At 37.1% G+C, this 16,661-nt stretch overlaps 1 protein-coding gene across 2 annotated transcripts in view; it reads right to left on the bottom strand.

Annotated features, from left to right (window-relative positions):
• The window catches only part of SBF2 (SET binding factor 2), a 251,265-nt gene that overhangs the window by 142,611 nt on the left and 91,993 nt on the right, over nucleotides 1–16,661 (bottom strand). For both annotated transcript variants that reach the window (XM_084288403.1, XM_084288404.1), the window contains exon 3: nucleotides 7,768–7,905. In XM_084288403.1, the coding sequence (XP_084144529.1) occupies nucleotides 7,768–7,905 (138 nt within the window). The remainder of the gene's footprint in view (nucleotides 1–7,767; nucleotides 7,906–16,661) is intronic.

The raw sequence follows: 16,661 nt of genomic DNA, 5'->3' as shown, positions 1-16,661 counted from the left end.
AATTTTAGCATCCATATAGTGAGCAAATAGCTCTTTGTAGTAGAATGAATTAATTTCATTTCCTGTAGCTTTATGTCATTAGATTAAAAAGATTTGTGGATTACCTGATGTTGGACAAGGGCTTATAGTTTTCCCTCATGTGTTAGTGGACAACATAACAGCTCTTTCTGCTTCCTACCCACTTACATACTTAAAACCTACTGGAAGCAGATCTCTGCTGTCAGTTACGTGTGGCTGATACTGGACCTGTTTAAAACGTTCCTTGTGGAAAATGAACACATAAATGGATATTTTCACATAAACTTCAGTTTCAGCCTAAGAAATTACGTTAAAACTTTGAGTAGAAAGAAGTGACTGATTTTGTGTTACTTCAGTTGAAAATAGCAGCTCATTTAAAGGCAACAGACATGGCAGCCGAGAAAACAGATGAAAGCAGCCAATTTTACTCATGTTAACCATATTTTTTTTATTCAGAGATACTCATTGCTCTGATTTAGCCCTCAAACATTAAGGGCTAGTCTTCAACTTGCACGAACCCACTTTTGCTACCACAATCAGATTATTTTAAGATGTCAGCTCTGCTTTTAGCAACTGACATTTAACTTAAAAATAACAAACAATCTAGCCAAAATCTGCATTAGGAACTGAAGTAAATTTTTAAAGATTAGAATGACCTACCAACATAGTCCAAAAAAACTGTTCAAGCTATTGTATGTAGGTGATCTTAAGGGACTTATCCAGCTTGAGAACTCATGAACAACTGTTCAATCAATGTTCAGCAGAATTTTAGCACACGTGAACCATAACCATCCCTCCTCTTCTGTCTCTACTTTCATCTTCAGAACCTCAACATGTCTGTCTTGAGTTTGTATGCCCAAATCTTCTACTTATCAAATCTCCAACATTGAAGACTTCTAGAAAAAGCAACTCTGAACTGTAATCCAACTCTCCAAGACTAGTCCATCTGCTCTTTGTTTCTGTTGGTTCTGGATGACTAGGTACTTCCAGGTCTTTGAATCACATCTGCACCACCCCTGTAAATTGCCTTTTTTTTTTTTTTTTTTTTTTTTTTTTTTTTTTTTAGGGACGTTAGGCATCTTCAGGCATCAGGAGGACAACCCAGGCATGCTGACTGTACATCTCTACTCAGGATGCACATGCCATTCAAGTCAGTGCATTTAGTTCTGATTAACATTGGGCAGAGAAGAAAGATTAGGTTCCTTTTCATGTCAGAGTGAGGAAAACCCATTTAAACTGAGGTATTAATAGAAAAGTTAGAAAATACGAAACATTTGATATAGCTTTGCAGTTTTGTGGGTGGAAGCTGACAGGCATAATTTCGAACTCAACGGAAATTAAAGGTTGGATATGGTGCTTAGGGACACGGTCCCTAATGGGTAATGTTGGTAGTAGGGGTATGGTTGGAACAGATGATCTTAAAGGTCTTTTCCAAACTTATTGATTCAATGATTCTATGAAATATGAACAGATAGTGAAATTATAGTTGTACTTTTAATAATTCAGTCAGTCAGAGAGAATGAACATCTGCCATTACAAAAACTTTCACTGTAGTTCTTCATGATAGTTACACAAACAGTTTGCCCTTTGCAAAATTTTGCACAGAAATTGTGTCAAGGTCAGCAAGCCCTTTGTTTTTCTACTAATAGCACAGTAAATGAGATGTGGAGATCATGCATGATTCCTTATTTTAAGAAAAATTATTTGAAGCTTTAGTAATCTCATGCCAATTACTCATTTGGGACAGATCCCTTTCTCTGCACGTGGTTTAAGCTTTGCTGGCCTTGTTTGCAGCCAAATAGCTGGTTTATTAAAAATCAAAGGCCAAAAGCCATTCAGCAACAATTCATTTTATTTATTTTTCAGATTGTGCAAATGCATGTATCCAATAAATTCTAACACACATACAAAATTTAAAATAAACTTAGCAGAATGCCTCCAAAAGACCAATCTGCATTGATCTGTCTGCTCTACTGAACTAAAACCATGGGTGAGAAATATACTTCATGGCTTGTCTATGCACACTATATCATACCACAGTAGCTTCATTTATACTGGAATAATTATACTAGCAAAAAAAAGCCATTATCTTGATTTAATACTTTCAGAACAGGATAGTAAATTGTACCAATTCACAATAGCAACTCCATTAACTACAAAAACAAACGACCAAAGATAGAAGATTATGTGAAGATCAGACGGTAAACTTATCAAATACAGTAACCTCAAGCCCCTGTAACAATCAATTCATTCACTCCCTAAATACTGTTGACACTGCAGAGTACTCCTATAGGAAAATAAGGAGTTCCCATTGCACCTTCCAGCATTACATAAAATTTACACCAGTAGCATCTACGATATGTATACCACTTAACACATTCTTGAGTGGGTCATTAGCCCACGTACATGCCAAAAGATCTGGGAATTCCAAGATACAAGGCACATGTAGATGCGACATAAATGCCAGAAGTCCATGGGCTACTGTGTAGACTCCATGCAGGAGTAAAGACATGACGACTACCTTTACCCAAAATAAGCCTTTGCACCCTGCAATAACATGAAATCTAATTGGGAAGAAGGTGCGTAAATGCACAAGCACACACACAGGACATAAACAGGACAGGATAAATTGCTGCCACAGTTGCTAGAAAGATGAAAATATTATTTTCTTCATTCATTCTCACCTTAATCACCTTAACTTTAAATTCTGGTTTAGAGAAGACCTTAAACATATAATTTGATATTCAAAATACAAGGCAATTTCTTATCATACAGAACATTAGCAGTAATTTTACCTTTTACAGGAAGGGAAGAAGGCACTGCTTTGCTCTCTGCATGTTTCCATAATATCCATTTCTCAACAGATTTAGAAAGATGTTGATTATTTTAAAATGGTCTACCCCCCACCCCACCCCCTACAGAATGTCTTTTGAGGCACTGATAACAAGGGCACTTTCAGGATAAGTTTAACATTTGGGATGTTCACAAAATTATTAAGCTTCATCTTAACAACGCACTAATATAATACCCAAAAGAAGATCAGGTTTCACATTTCAACAAGGATACAACTGAACTGAGTGTTCGCATTCTCTGCTCAAAACCAAACATCAGTGACTCATCAAGTAGCATGTGCTTTAGCACAGTAGGATCACCAACTCTACAGTCCAAGCGTAAAAATTAAAACTTTATGAAGCATGATGTCATTTTGTTGGCAGATTTTCCTTTGACTCAGGAAATATTTGTGAATGTTGTTAATCTGCCATTTTCTGCTTTGGGATTTTTACAATTTCTTTTTCCTGTATTTGCAAGGGGGCAGAAAGAAGAAGAGAACGTGAATGAGAGGAAATAGGAGACATGAATTACTGCTTACTTGCATTTGTCAGGGATACATTTACTCTTCCTAACCTTGTGATCACAATGTTTTAACATATATAGACTTAAGACTGATAAAACCTTGTAGTAAGACTGTTAGAAACTAACACTTGAAGTTTCTTGCTGATCGCATTGAACAGAATTTCTGAAATGCAAGAAATGCATTTGCACAGGCTCAGTTGCTAACGTAAATCATTGTTGATGGTGGGGTTAGGGTGAGGATATTTTTTTTTCCAAAGCACAAAGCAATATACCATTTGACCATTAAGTTCCCAATGATGCAAGTCAATGTGCTTTTTTTGTTGTTTGTTTTGTTTGTTTTTTGTTGTTTTTAAAGATTCCACCTATGGTGCTCTTCCCAAGGGCTGTTAGCATAAATTCTGACTGCATTTTGTAGGAAGCACCACCGAAGTAGACAGAAGTAACTTCTGAGGCAAATATATTAATCAAGTCTTTGTGTGTTAAGTGGTAACATCCAGAAATTGCTGTTAGAAATAACTACACGTGTGAAATTTTTTTGGACAGTAAATAAAGTTACACACAGAGTAACTGAGTTTTATGGGTGAATTTTGTAAATGTACCTTATGATTCTTCTGAATAACCTCTGGCTCTTAACAACTTTCAGCTTCAGTCACCAGAAGAATAACAAGGAACATATACTACACTTTGGTTTAGAGGATGAGGTTTTCTTCAAATTAATGACAATTTACAGCAAGAGAGTGGACAACAAGGATCAAAATACAGTAATGCAAAAAAAAACTGAAAGCACGGTGTGGGAAGAAGCAGTGGGGGTGTTTTTGACTTATTGTCCTCCTCCTCCTAATTCTTGTAGATACATGCAAGTCAGTATGGCATCCAGCTTTATTTGTCTGAGCATCTCTAAAGCATGCTTAAGAGGATCTCTTAAGGCAGACGTGAAGGCGGATTAGACCAATTGGAGACAAAAAAAAGGCAGGAAGCAAGGAGACACTGGCACAGTATCTCAGATTTCTTTACGTTTATATTGGTAGAAACTTGAGGTGAGAGAGAAATCTTGCATATTAAACTGCTTTTAATTAAACTGAACAAGTCTTTAAACTGTCTTTGCCACTGTTGATTGATTATTAGACTACCTCGTAGTCTAATGATCAGTCAGTCATGTTCCCAATTTTAGATTCCTGTTAGGGTCAAATTTTCAAATGCTTGGTTTTAATTTCAGATGAGGAACTTATCCTTATATACACTTTACAATTGTTATTGGAACAATTAAATGAGACTAGCATCTTATAACAATTCACAGGGGATTAAATGGGAAAGCTGCATCACCTGCATTCATGGAAAGAAGTGAGTTCTATTCCCTATGTAATGGACTATCATATGTTTATCTTCTTCATGAGTACAGATTTAGAGTATTAATCAGAATAGATGTAACGTTGATCTTTTTGATATACTGTCATGACTTGGTGAAGGCTGATCAAACAATGGACCAACATCTATACAAATGCTAAATACTGCATTGATTCAAAATGTCAGTATTGCAACAATGCAAAGTACAATTCACAGGTGTCTATCAACTACTTCGTATTCTGCCCAGGGTTGGGAAGTTGAAAAGAGGCCATCAGCTGATTATTAGAACCTGTGCTTTTATCATCTCTGGAAAAGTTGTAATGACAAGCAACTGCAAAGAGATTAACTGAATCCAGGGCTTTCAGAGATACCAAGGACAATACTTTTTCCTGTACGCTCCTGCATAGAGCTTTGACAATTGCTACATTAACCTTGTATCCTAGACTATCATAGGTAAACCTAAGAGACACCATGTGAGTACAGTCTCCTTACTTTTCAGATGGCGTATATATACTAACTAGCCTGTGACAAACAGCTGAAGCAGTAATGAAAGCAACTGGAGTGAGAGTGATAGACTTCTCTGGCCAAGCTTGACAAATTGTGTCAAAAAGATTATTGTATTTTTATGCAGGAGGCTCAAAAAAGGTTCTCTACTTCTCTACCATTCAAAAGCACAGAAATAAGCTTGCTTTCACTTTGCAGTTTAATTAACCACAGAAACTTCCAAGGCTTGGGGTTTTGGTGTTTTCTGAAGATGATTCTGCCAAGTCAAAGAGCATATCTACACTGGCTGAAATCTGACCAATCTTAAATACGTGCAAGATTTACCTGGTGCAGGCTAACTAGGAAGGAAAGAGCCATTCCTTTTGGAAACTGAATCTTTGTCATAGTCTGTTATATTATTAGGTTAAAAACTGAACGGAATTTAACTGTGAAAAGCACTGTCCAGATTTCATTGTAATTCACGGACACTGTTTCCTGGATTGTTTGTTTAATAAGGTGTGCAAGTGAATGGTTAAATCAACATCACTTTTGCAGCCCAATGCTTCATAAGCTTATGTTTCATTACAGATTGTACATGTGCTGAATTCTTGTCTAATGACCATGTAACAGGGCACGTTCAATTATTCTCTTTGGGTTTTAGAAAGAAACAGGAAGTTTGGCTATAAACAAAACAGTCATAGAATAAATTTCACCACAGCAAGTTCATCTGAAAAATATGCATTCTTTACAACACAGCCAGGAATGGCATTATGAGAACCAACATCCTGCTGCTCTCAAATTTATTTTATTTTATTATTATTTTTTTTTTTACTACTTAGGCAATATAAGAAAATAACCTTTTAGTTAATACTGGATGTTTTGTGATGAGCATTACTTGGAAGATGTGGATCATGAATCAAAAGCAGCTGCTAGAAACCACAGGATAAATAACAAGTTTGCTAAATTTAGTATATGTTATGAAATACATAGAGTGCAAGAAGAGTCAACCATTGTAAATTTTTATCAGCTGGGAAAGAATTACTGTAGAATGTTTCACTCTTTACTTATTAAGTAAAGGAGAGATGACAGATATCAATAGGAAGATGTCAGCTAATCTACACTAAAATATATCTACTCTTCAGTTACATTTCTGCTTTTAGCTCCTTCCAATAATGTACAAAAATAGCCATTTAAACTGTAGCGTTAATGAAATAAGAACAATTATTATTTTCTGGCTTCCAATTGTGCCTAGAAAAAGCACAATATTATTGCTACTCCACATCTATTTATTATTCTACAAGGCAGAGAAGGATTTCAACACCAGTATTGAACAGAATACATTTGGATCACTAAAAGCATGTTCTTCAAATAATTAATGGTGTTACGGTTCTTCACTAAAATAGACAACAATTTTACTTAGCCCCTTAGGTAATTTTAACTAATTTTTTTAATATTCGTAATGCCAAGACTTTACTTATTTTTGATTTTTCATGTTGGAAAGAAAATATTTCAAAAACATAACAGTCCACAATTACAGACTGGATTAGGTTTTCCCTAGGTTCTAGCAACTAAAGATTCCAAGTATTAAGTCATAGCATAGATTCTGTGAAGTACTTTACATCAAATGGGAAACAAAATGTCTATTTTTGAAAGACTGAGGTTGCCCAAAATTAATTAAATGCATGTTTAAAACAAACATTGCCAAGTAGCTGACACCCAAAATCTGACCTACCTAAAAGCTGAAGAATCACTCTATCAGTTTTACAGTCTTGCTATTTACACCCACACCAGCCTTGCCAATAAATGCGCTTCCAGAAATATGTATGTAACATTACAGCATATGTGCACACATTTATCCTGTGCTAGTCTGATAGAGATGTCCAGCAGAGGGAGCAGAAGTTAATAAACCTTTATCTTAAAGCAAATGAGAATGATTCCTGCTATGTTAAACACGGAAGTAAATGAAAGGAACATTTTGTTGACTGTCCTATTAACAAAATCAAAACAAATGGTAGCAAAAAATAAAAAAGCATATGGTGGAGAAAAGAAAAGCCTTTTGTTGAAAACATGGGGCAATGGGTACAATTTATACCAGGGAAGATTCTAATTGGACATAAGAGGAGGATTTTTTTTTTAATATTTTTTTTTACTGTGAGAGCAATCAATCATTGGAATATTGGAAAAACCTCCTCAAGGATGTGGTGGATTCTCTAACACTTGAGACCTTTAAAGTTTGGCTAGACAAGGTGTTAGACTATCTTGCCTAGGCCCTGCTTTCAGCATTTAAGATGGACCAGATGACTTCTGAGGTCCCTTCCAACCTGGGATTTTCAACGAGTCTCATTCTCAATTTTATTAAGGTGTTTGTTTGTTTGTTTAAGCAGATAAAAACAACAACAAAAACACAAACAAGCACATCAAGTTTACCTTGGAAGAAAAATACACACGTTTATATATGACAGAACAATACATTCTTACCAAGAAGAGAAATATACTTTCTAAACTTATTAATCTTCTATTTCTAGACACCTTTTTCTGCATTTTTATAACTTGTTTTGAAGATTTTACCTGCAGATTAATCTCTGCTTCATAGAAAGTTAAGCAGGAACAGTAGTGTCTCTCTGAGTCTATATCAGTCAAAACCACCACAAAGAACGTTGGCTGTTTTCTCTCTTTTGAAAGCTGCCATCCTCCAGGTTGACAAAACTGAAGAAACAAAAAAAAGACAGAGAGAGAGAGAGTTAAGCAATAATATCTGTTGTACTAAGAAATATGAGAAATTGTTTTAAACAAGATAAAATACTGTCTGAAACAAGAAGTTTAGAAAATTTCATTGAAATATATACAGGATTGCAAAATCTGAAGAAAATGGGAAAAACCCAACACATCTTAGGATTAGTCAGGGAGATGTAATAAACTGTACACACTAAAGATAGTTCCCTTTGAATTCAGTATTCAAGATAATCTTTGCAAGGACTTAACAGGCAACAACAGGAATAAACTGACAGATAATGCAGGTTTCATTTGGATAACAGGTTAGAATTCAAAGCTAAAAATCATTGTGTCTTGGAATGTCTCCACTTACATTTTTAATTTCTCCGTCTATTTCAGGACTCCTAAAACTAGGAGCTGCAACCTACAGATTCATTAGAAACCCAGAAGCTCAACTAAAATTATCTTTGGAAGTACAAAACTACTGATATACAGTATGAGTTGTACACACATTTTTGCACATGTGTATGTACTGGGTCTGGCTGGAATGTTCATTTTCCCTGCAGCAGCCCATACAGTGCTGTACTCTGCACTTGTAGCTGGAACAGCAGTGTTATCACACCAGTGTTGTGTCTACTGCTGAGCTGCAGTGGCACAGCATTGGGCCTTTCTCTAACCCTCCTAGGGGGTGGGCAAAAAGTGAGGAGAGAAACATCACCAGGGCAGCTGACCTAAACCAATCAAAGGGATATTCCATACCATGTGGTGTCACACTCAGCAATAAAAGGTGGAAACAGGAAGAAGAGGGGAGGGGTGGGCTCTCGTTGGGAAAACGTCGGTCCTTCTCCCGAACACCAGCTACGTGCGTTGAGGCCCTGTTTCAAGGACGTGGTCAATCATCGCTCATTTGTGGGAAGTAGAGAGTAATTTCTTTCCTCTGCACTTCCACATAGCCTTCATTTGTTTTATTTTTTTGTTTTCCTCCCTTTTTTTATTTTTTTCCCTTTTCCCCTTTCCCTTTTTATTTCCCTTTAGTTAAATTGTTTAGTTCATAATAATCTTTCTTTAATTATTATTATTATTTCCCTTTAATTAAATTATCCTTATCTCAACCCGTGAGTTGTTCTTTGCTTTACTTCTCCCCCTCCTCATCTAAAAGAGGGGGAGTGAGAGAGCGGTTGTAGGGTTTAACTGCCCAGCACGGTAAAACCACCACGGTATATACAATAAGAGATAGTCAAGGCAATCACAGAATACAAACATTGAATGCTGCTTTTAGATATGATTGAGTTTTGCATGCAGTGTCACAACTACAGTGCAATCCTTTCCTGTGCAAGTACTAGCTGTATCCAAACCTTTTCTCTTCCACCCTGCAACAAAGAAAAGTCCAGTATCCTGTTTCCATTAGGAGCTAATAGCAGAAGCTTAAAAAGAATACAAGATTGTGTAACTGCCCAGTTACTTCTGTCTCCTTACCATTAAAGTTTCCACTAGCATTCAGGTGACAAGCTTTCTGGTAGCCACAGGTGATGTATTTGTCCTTAACATTCACTCTTAGCTGTTAAAAACAGCTTTCCTCATTAGTTTATCTAGTCAAAATTAGATATTCCATTTACACCTACTTAAAATCATTCAATACTTACTCCAACAAATGCTTATTTATAGAGCAATATTTCTCAACTACTTATAAATTATCTCTATAAACTTAATTGTGAACATTCGAAATTTTGTAAGATTTCATCTCATAACAGGGATACGTTTTGCCATCCCTGTGAAAAATATGTTCAAAGTTCATGACTTCATATGTCTCATGGACAAAAAAAATCTTGCCTCGAAGATGCTGTAATTCTTCAAGTATATCATATTTTCTTAAAAGACGTTACTCTTGCAGCAACAAGCAGATGAAATATGTGCAATACCTATCACACACATCAAATAAGCTTAAGTCTCTTCCGCATTTATTCCTCCAAGTTTACGAGAGCTTGTTGCTGTGTAAGTCACCCTAACCACTGGTAGGAATTCTAACCTCAGAACAGAGGTACACAAGAAGCATGAGTAAAAAGAAATACAGCTCAAAAGCAAAGGGAAAAGTGTTTTGTTTTTCTTCCTTTCAATGCCTGAAATACATCATTGATTGATAACTTGTTCCAGAAATGGAAGAGTGGAAGGTTGAAATTGAGAAGTCAGTTTGCTGAAGATTCTTCAAACAGCCTTTATGGAATTTTGTATTCATTGCTTCTTTTACTGAATACTTGAAGTCACATACACAGAAAACTCACAGTACGTTTCTATTAACAAAATCATAAACTTAAAATTTACAAGGCATGAAGGCAACAGCCCGTGTCTGGATTGGGAATTATAAAAATAAATAAATACATGAAATTTCTAGAATTGTTGAACAATAAAGATAGCAAAGGAACCAGAAAAAAAGGTTGAGATCTCATGTTTCTATCAATTTATTCATTCCCCCGGACATCCGCTAAAAGCTGAAAGATTGTGAGGAATAAGTTGTACGCAAGCATTTACTACACATTCATCTTTAGATCCCCTACAATAAAACTTAGGCACTCTTAGGTGAAAAGCAGTTAAAACTCTGCCTTTGATATACAGTTGGTTTTATGGTCCTGGGAAAATCTTCAAAACCAAAAGTTTCTCATGTTATGTTCTTCATGTCGTAGATACTCAGCTTAACGCTTCTGAGTCTGTATACTTAGAAGTGCTAAGCACTCCTCCCTGCCACTGAGAATGACTGCTGTGAACATCAAAAAGTACTCTGTGAAAAGACATCCTAGTCATTCCAAGCTAAGCATCCAGTATTAGTCCCCGAGTTTGATAATACTGACCTAATCTCCTTTTGTTTTTCATCCCACATCAGTTAAAAATAAGAAAATACCACCATTAATCTTGCAGGACTGCTATAAAGATAACATAATATGGTAGATATATACAGACATTACGATGAAAGGATCATCAAAAAGTTTCAAAATTAAATCATTAGAGATCTGTATGTATTGCAAAGGTCAGGAGATATTTGGTAAATGAAGCCTGGAATCTATAGCTCAGAGAAGACAGAAAGACACAACACCACCGAATAGCCATTTGTTCAATGACTACAAGCCCAAATGCAACAAATACAGTAACATTCTGGTAATAAATAAATAGACCTGCCAAGCCTACCAGCTCTGACAGGAGCTCCTTGCTTGCCTCCACAGGCTCTGCTGGTGCCCACTGCCCATTGGCTTTCAGGACAATTCCCCATCACACAGTGGGATGCAGGATGCACAGCTTATGCATAGCTGATTTTTGCACAGTACACGCAGAATCTACTCATTTCAAACTTTTAAGTATCAGTAGGTCTATTTTTAATGTTTTTAAAAATAAAGTGTACTTAAATGATATTTCTCTTTGTTGTAATGAAACTTTATTGGCAGGTCTACCATATAAAATTTATACCAGCACCTGCCCTGTAAACTTGGAAATGCAAAGTGAAAACTTTTCTAAGTATGCCAAGTGACTGCTGAGCTGGGCAGGAAGCTCTCAATAGCCCTCTCTCAACTTCTGCGCATGTCCAAGCCCTACTCATGTCAGTGAAAATCCTTCCCAGTCTTAAAATGATCTTGTGTATAATGCTTTCTAGATTTCACTCATTAGTGACTGTTAAGGAAAACAGCTGAAGCAGAGTACACCCACTGGCTATACAGAGAATCTGTTTTTAAATAAACTGAAAGGAATTTATAAATATAGAGATTGAGAATAAAGACAACTGGCTCCTCCAAGAAATTAAGCAATGAATGAGTCTCAGTTTCCTTAAAATCAGGTAATAAATATTAGTGTAATATTTGAAATGCAAATAACACTGAGAAGAACTTTCCGAATTAGTATAAATACAAGCTACTATCCAGTAGGCTTGCCATTAGAGTCTGGCTACTAAGAACAGGAAAATGTTTCCTTACCAACCAGACGCTATACCAAAACAGACAAAAGCACCACTGTGAACATAATTCAAAGGTCATGTGCTTCTTCAGTAAACAAGAAAAGAAAGAGTTTAAAAATGAATGCACTCCCATACTGTTTCACTTATTTGCCAGAATTCTTGGAACCAGAACACAGCTTCTATCAAAGACACTGAAAATTAGAAAGAATCAGATTGTCCAACTCACTATTTATAGCCTCTAAGGGTGGAGAGTGCTTCAAATCCACTCCAGATTACAAGTGATTGCCTTCTAAAATCTGGCACAAATATCCAGAATTTGGGCTGAAGAACATGGAACAGGGTTCTTCCAGTCAACGTGTTGAAATGACATTTCAAACATTGCCTGAAACTGCAGGTGTTCAGTGAAGCAAAGCACTTTCTCTTAGTTACTCCCACAAAATGCTTTCAGACCAAACAAGAAATAAGAAATTAGACGGGTTTAATAATCATACATAACATTTTGAAATACTGTAGCTGGGTTTGCCACCTTTAAAAAGTGTATATGTCATCACCGCAAGGCTTCCCTCTAAGGTCTAGATGTGATTAGCGCTCACTTAAAAGTGACATTTATTCCTTCTAATTTCTATAAGCCAAAAACTTTGTCTTTCCTTGGTTGATAAGTTTGTTCTTCTTTCCTACCTAGAGCCATAGTTGTACTGCTCCTTAACTTGTCCTTCTCTGTGAAGATAAATCATTGCATTTATCAGCACATACCTTCGATATACATATCAGCTTTCTAAAGTCTGTTGAAAAATTGAAGGCAATAGTCGCAACCTCTATTCTAGCACTGGAGGAATTAGGACGTAGGAAGGAGTCTTACTGGATGCTATGGAAGTGAAGACTTGATGCTATCACTATACTGAACAGTATGTATCTGGTGTACAAGTGTCATAGAAAAATTTTAGTGATTTGTATCCTTATTACAGCTGAAGTGCATTATATAACTTCCGTACCTGCTGAGCAGCAATTACTCATTTGCTGAACTGCATGTTAGAACTGTGCCATTTACCCCGGGCTCGTACCCTGAGGATAAGCAGAGTCCCAAACAAAAACCCAGACCAATGTTCCAGTTGGGTCTATTTAGCTACAGCCTAGAATGCTGGTCTGTCTGCACTTAACATTGTTTTCTGTATCAACAATTCATTAAGCTTTCCATCAGAAATCCACTACTTCTAATGGCATTACCAGAACAGAATGGGGAAAAACCTTGTTCAGAAAGGTTACCACATGATACATTCCTTGCAAGTCATCTTTTGAAAGCATTTTTTTGGATGAGCTTGAAGAGAACAGATGACTATGTGCATGAAACACCATTACAGACCACTGCAGATATATAATTAAACATTTTAAAAATATATTCTCACACTGTATTTCCTCAAAACATCTTTGTGCACTTGTTTCTTGCTAAATAACATCAAAAGCTATCTGAATGCACATAAAGTAATAAACAATTGAGATCCCTTTGGGATTTAAAATGTCTGACAGATATTCACCTTCCTTCTCATTTTAACTCCTTCACCAACTGTTGATTCTCTCTTGGATCACTCTGGACATAATGCTTCAGCCTACAGAAGCAGAGTCAATAGAATTTCTTTTACTTCTCAAATAACTGTGTTTTGTTTTTAACACAAACCGTCGTCAACTTTTCTACAAGACTCCCTGAAAATAAGGGACCATGTTCTGGACATTATGTGAAGGAATTTTGTTCCATCTGGACTTGCATGACCTAGCACCAGCTGCTGAATATTTCACCATTTCACCATTCACTTATGTACGGAATTTTGGCACAGGGAAATTTTCTTTTTCAGATACATACCTCTACTTAAAACAAAACAAAACAATTACAATGCTCACTGGCATAATAAAAAAGCAATGTTATGAAGCCGTAAATCTGAGGAAATGCTTGAAACTCTGGGGATATCTCTGAACATAAACAGAACACAAAATATACATAAAATTTTGTAACATCTTCCTGCCTTTCAACATCTTGTCTCTAACAAACCACTTATCTATCTTTAGCGTAGTCTAAAATGAAACTAATGCACTTAAAGTTACTCAGAATTATTTCCAGGTAAAAGCCTGGAACTACCACTGCTCAGAAGCAGTTTCTAAAATGCATTGGGACACTTTTCTACGACAATAAAATTGGTTGGTGGTTTTTCTTCCCCCTGTTATTACAGAGTGCTGTCTATATACTTGAGGAGATTCCTAGTCACCTGAAGAATAGGAGCCTGGAAAACCAGCTTCAATTTAGAAATGTACATGAGAATTTTATAGTATTTATCAGTCAACCATGAAACATTAGCCTTGCCTAATGCACCTTCTTCTCTCCCTCTCTCCTCTGCCTTCCCTCCTTCACCCTTTTGACAGCAGCAGCACTGTGATGCAACAGCAACCATAAACTTTTTCAAGTCTCTAATGACTTCCCAAATGATTTTCTAGATAGTGTTTTTCAAAAGATACACATCATGTATAATTATTGCATTGATCAAATGTTTTGGGAAAAAAAAAGAACAGCAGGGTAATTACCATGCATCATTCAACAATTACAACTGGCATATAGAGAAGTATTTATATGAGCATAAATTCTGAGAATTAGAATAAACCTGCCAGCAAAGGGTTCTAGGACTCGACACTCCAAGAGAAGGTGCATACATGAGTGCATGCGTGTATAACCAGGTGGTAACGCCCTGTATACTAAAAACATTGATCCAAGTTGACAGAGGCCTAGCAGTGAGAAGGCCTGTGCCAGCTACAGCAAAATAGGCTTAGAGATTTGAAGGAGATGCCAACAGCCTCCAGATGACAAAACGCAGAACAGGAAGTCTTCAAATATGCAAACAAATCAAGAAGTCAGAATTTGGTCTTAATATAGACAGTAGAAATTAGACTAAAACATATGCTTGTAAAACAAACCATTCCAGGTTTTGGGGTACGTCATACTCAACCTCTGCAGGACTCAGCTTACTTCTTATTCTTGTATTGTTTGATTCTTCCCATCCACAGACTGAAATTTAATCAGTTTCCTTAAACAGGAGCCAAGTCTTCTGGTCTACCCTCTAGGAATAATGCCAGCAAAATTGCAGTGCCATCTGTCCCAGTAAATTGTTCTAATTTTTCTGAACATTAGAACACTTCCAATTGTTCTGGTCATCAAAGAGCAAATTCATCTGCCTTCCCTTCTCCTACTCTTTTATTTTCACATACACATACTGCTAAACACAGTGCCTCCAAGATCTGGCATGTGGATGACGCTCACACCAAGCAGCCTTCTGCTAGCGTAGACCAGAGCGAACACATCCCTCCAATGCCAGCACCAGAAAGTCAGTCTGCCCACTGAACTCTTGCAATTACTACAGAGGAATCCAGCACAAGGAGTGTGGGACAGCTAGTGTGAAGAGGGTATTTTGGAAAGCCCAATGGAGTTTACATGGTCTGGCAGACAACTAGCCCAGCATAAGCACCTCTAGCCATGTAAGAAGTAGAAGACCTGAAATGAGAGTGCATCCAGGGGTGTAGCCTTTAGCTCAGCACCTTGCCAAGCACACGCTCATGTTGATCTCCACCACCAGCCACCGCCTAACACCTCTCACTCTGTTTGGTTTCACCTGCAAACTGAGGGGACAGACATAAAGGTTCACCACACCAAAACCTTCGTGCAGCCAAGGGGACTTAAGTTCAAAAGAACTGAAGGAACTTACGAGAAAGGAGATATATTTTTCTTCGTTCTTTTGGTCTGTTCATTTTGGAATTTAACAATTCTTCTTACATGCCTCATGTTACTGTTCCCCACTTAGGGTCACAATCAATTTCTCCTTTTGCATGTGTGAGTTTCCACAAAGAAACAGAAGGGAAAGTACATAAACAGGAAAACGTGGCTAAAAATCTCACAAAGAAACAACTTCTCATGCGAGTGAAAGCCTCGACTAGACCTGAAATAAATACCCAAAAAAAGTTTACTGGATTGCAAGATGAATGTATCACATTAAAACAATGAATTCTGTGCACTGGCTGCTCCTACCGAATTTTACATTCCCATAGTGTTAATGAAGAAAGATCAAATGCACTTCCTGTCAGCACGCTCCCTGAGATTAAATTAAAATATATCACCATCTGCAGCAGCATGAAAAGAGAGCTGAAAAGTCTGGTGCTTTCCATGGAGTTCCAGCTTCCTGTGTGGAAAAAGGGAATCAGCACAGGGCCACACTTGTCCTCTGTTCCCCCGAAGCCAAGTGCTGTGTTACTACCAGTGCGTGCTGCTGCCTGACTACATTACAGACATGACTTCTTGTGCATGTGGCACGAAAAGTACCCGTACGAGAGCTGGTCTAGCAAAAGCTCTAGTGTAAACAACAAGACTTGGTGCCAGTGCAAATGCTGTCATGTGCACTAATTAATGGCTTGGCAGCAGCACAGCAATTCTGAGAAATAATCTGCATTTCCTCTAGGTAGGTTTGCATGATTTAGCAGTTTGTAAACAAGACAATAACAGATTCCAAAATCTGCCAAACTGATACTTCAGAGAGGATTGGTAATGAGAAAGTTTGTACTTCTCAGTTCCTATCTAATCCTGGTGCCCGCTTTTTCTCCAGTTCAGCATTTCTCCTTTGTACTCCATCTCTAAAAGACATCTTGGGTTTGAGTTCCGTGCAATCTCCAGAAAACCGCAACTTGCATGTTCTCCTTTCTCCATCATAAGCGGAGTAAAATAGAGCATCAGGAGTACTATTTAAAATTGTAGGTCTGTAAAATGGGAGCATCTTATTTCATAAGACGT

The sequence above is a fragment of the Netta rufina genome (assembly GCF_964035555.1).
Source record: "Netta rufina genome assembly, chromosome: 5".
In the NCBI taxonomy this organism is placed as follows: domain Eukaryota; kingdom Metazoa; phylum Chordata; class Aves; order Anseriformes; family Anatidae; genus Netta; species Netta rufina.
The sequence above is the reverse complement of the archived record's forward strand: the minus strand, read 5'-3'. Positions and strand labels throughout refer to the sequence as shown.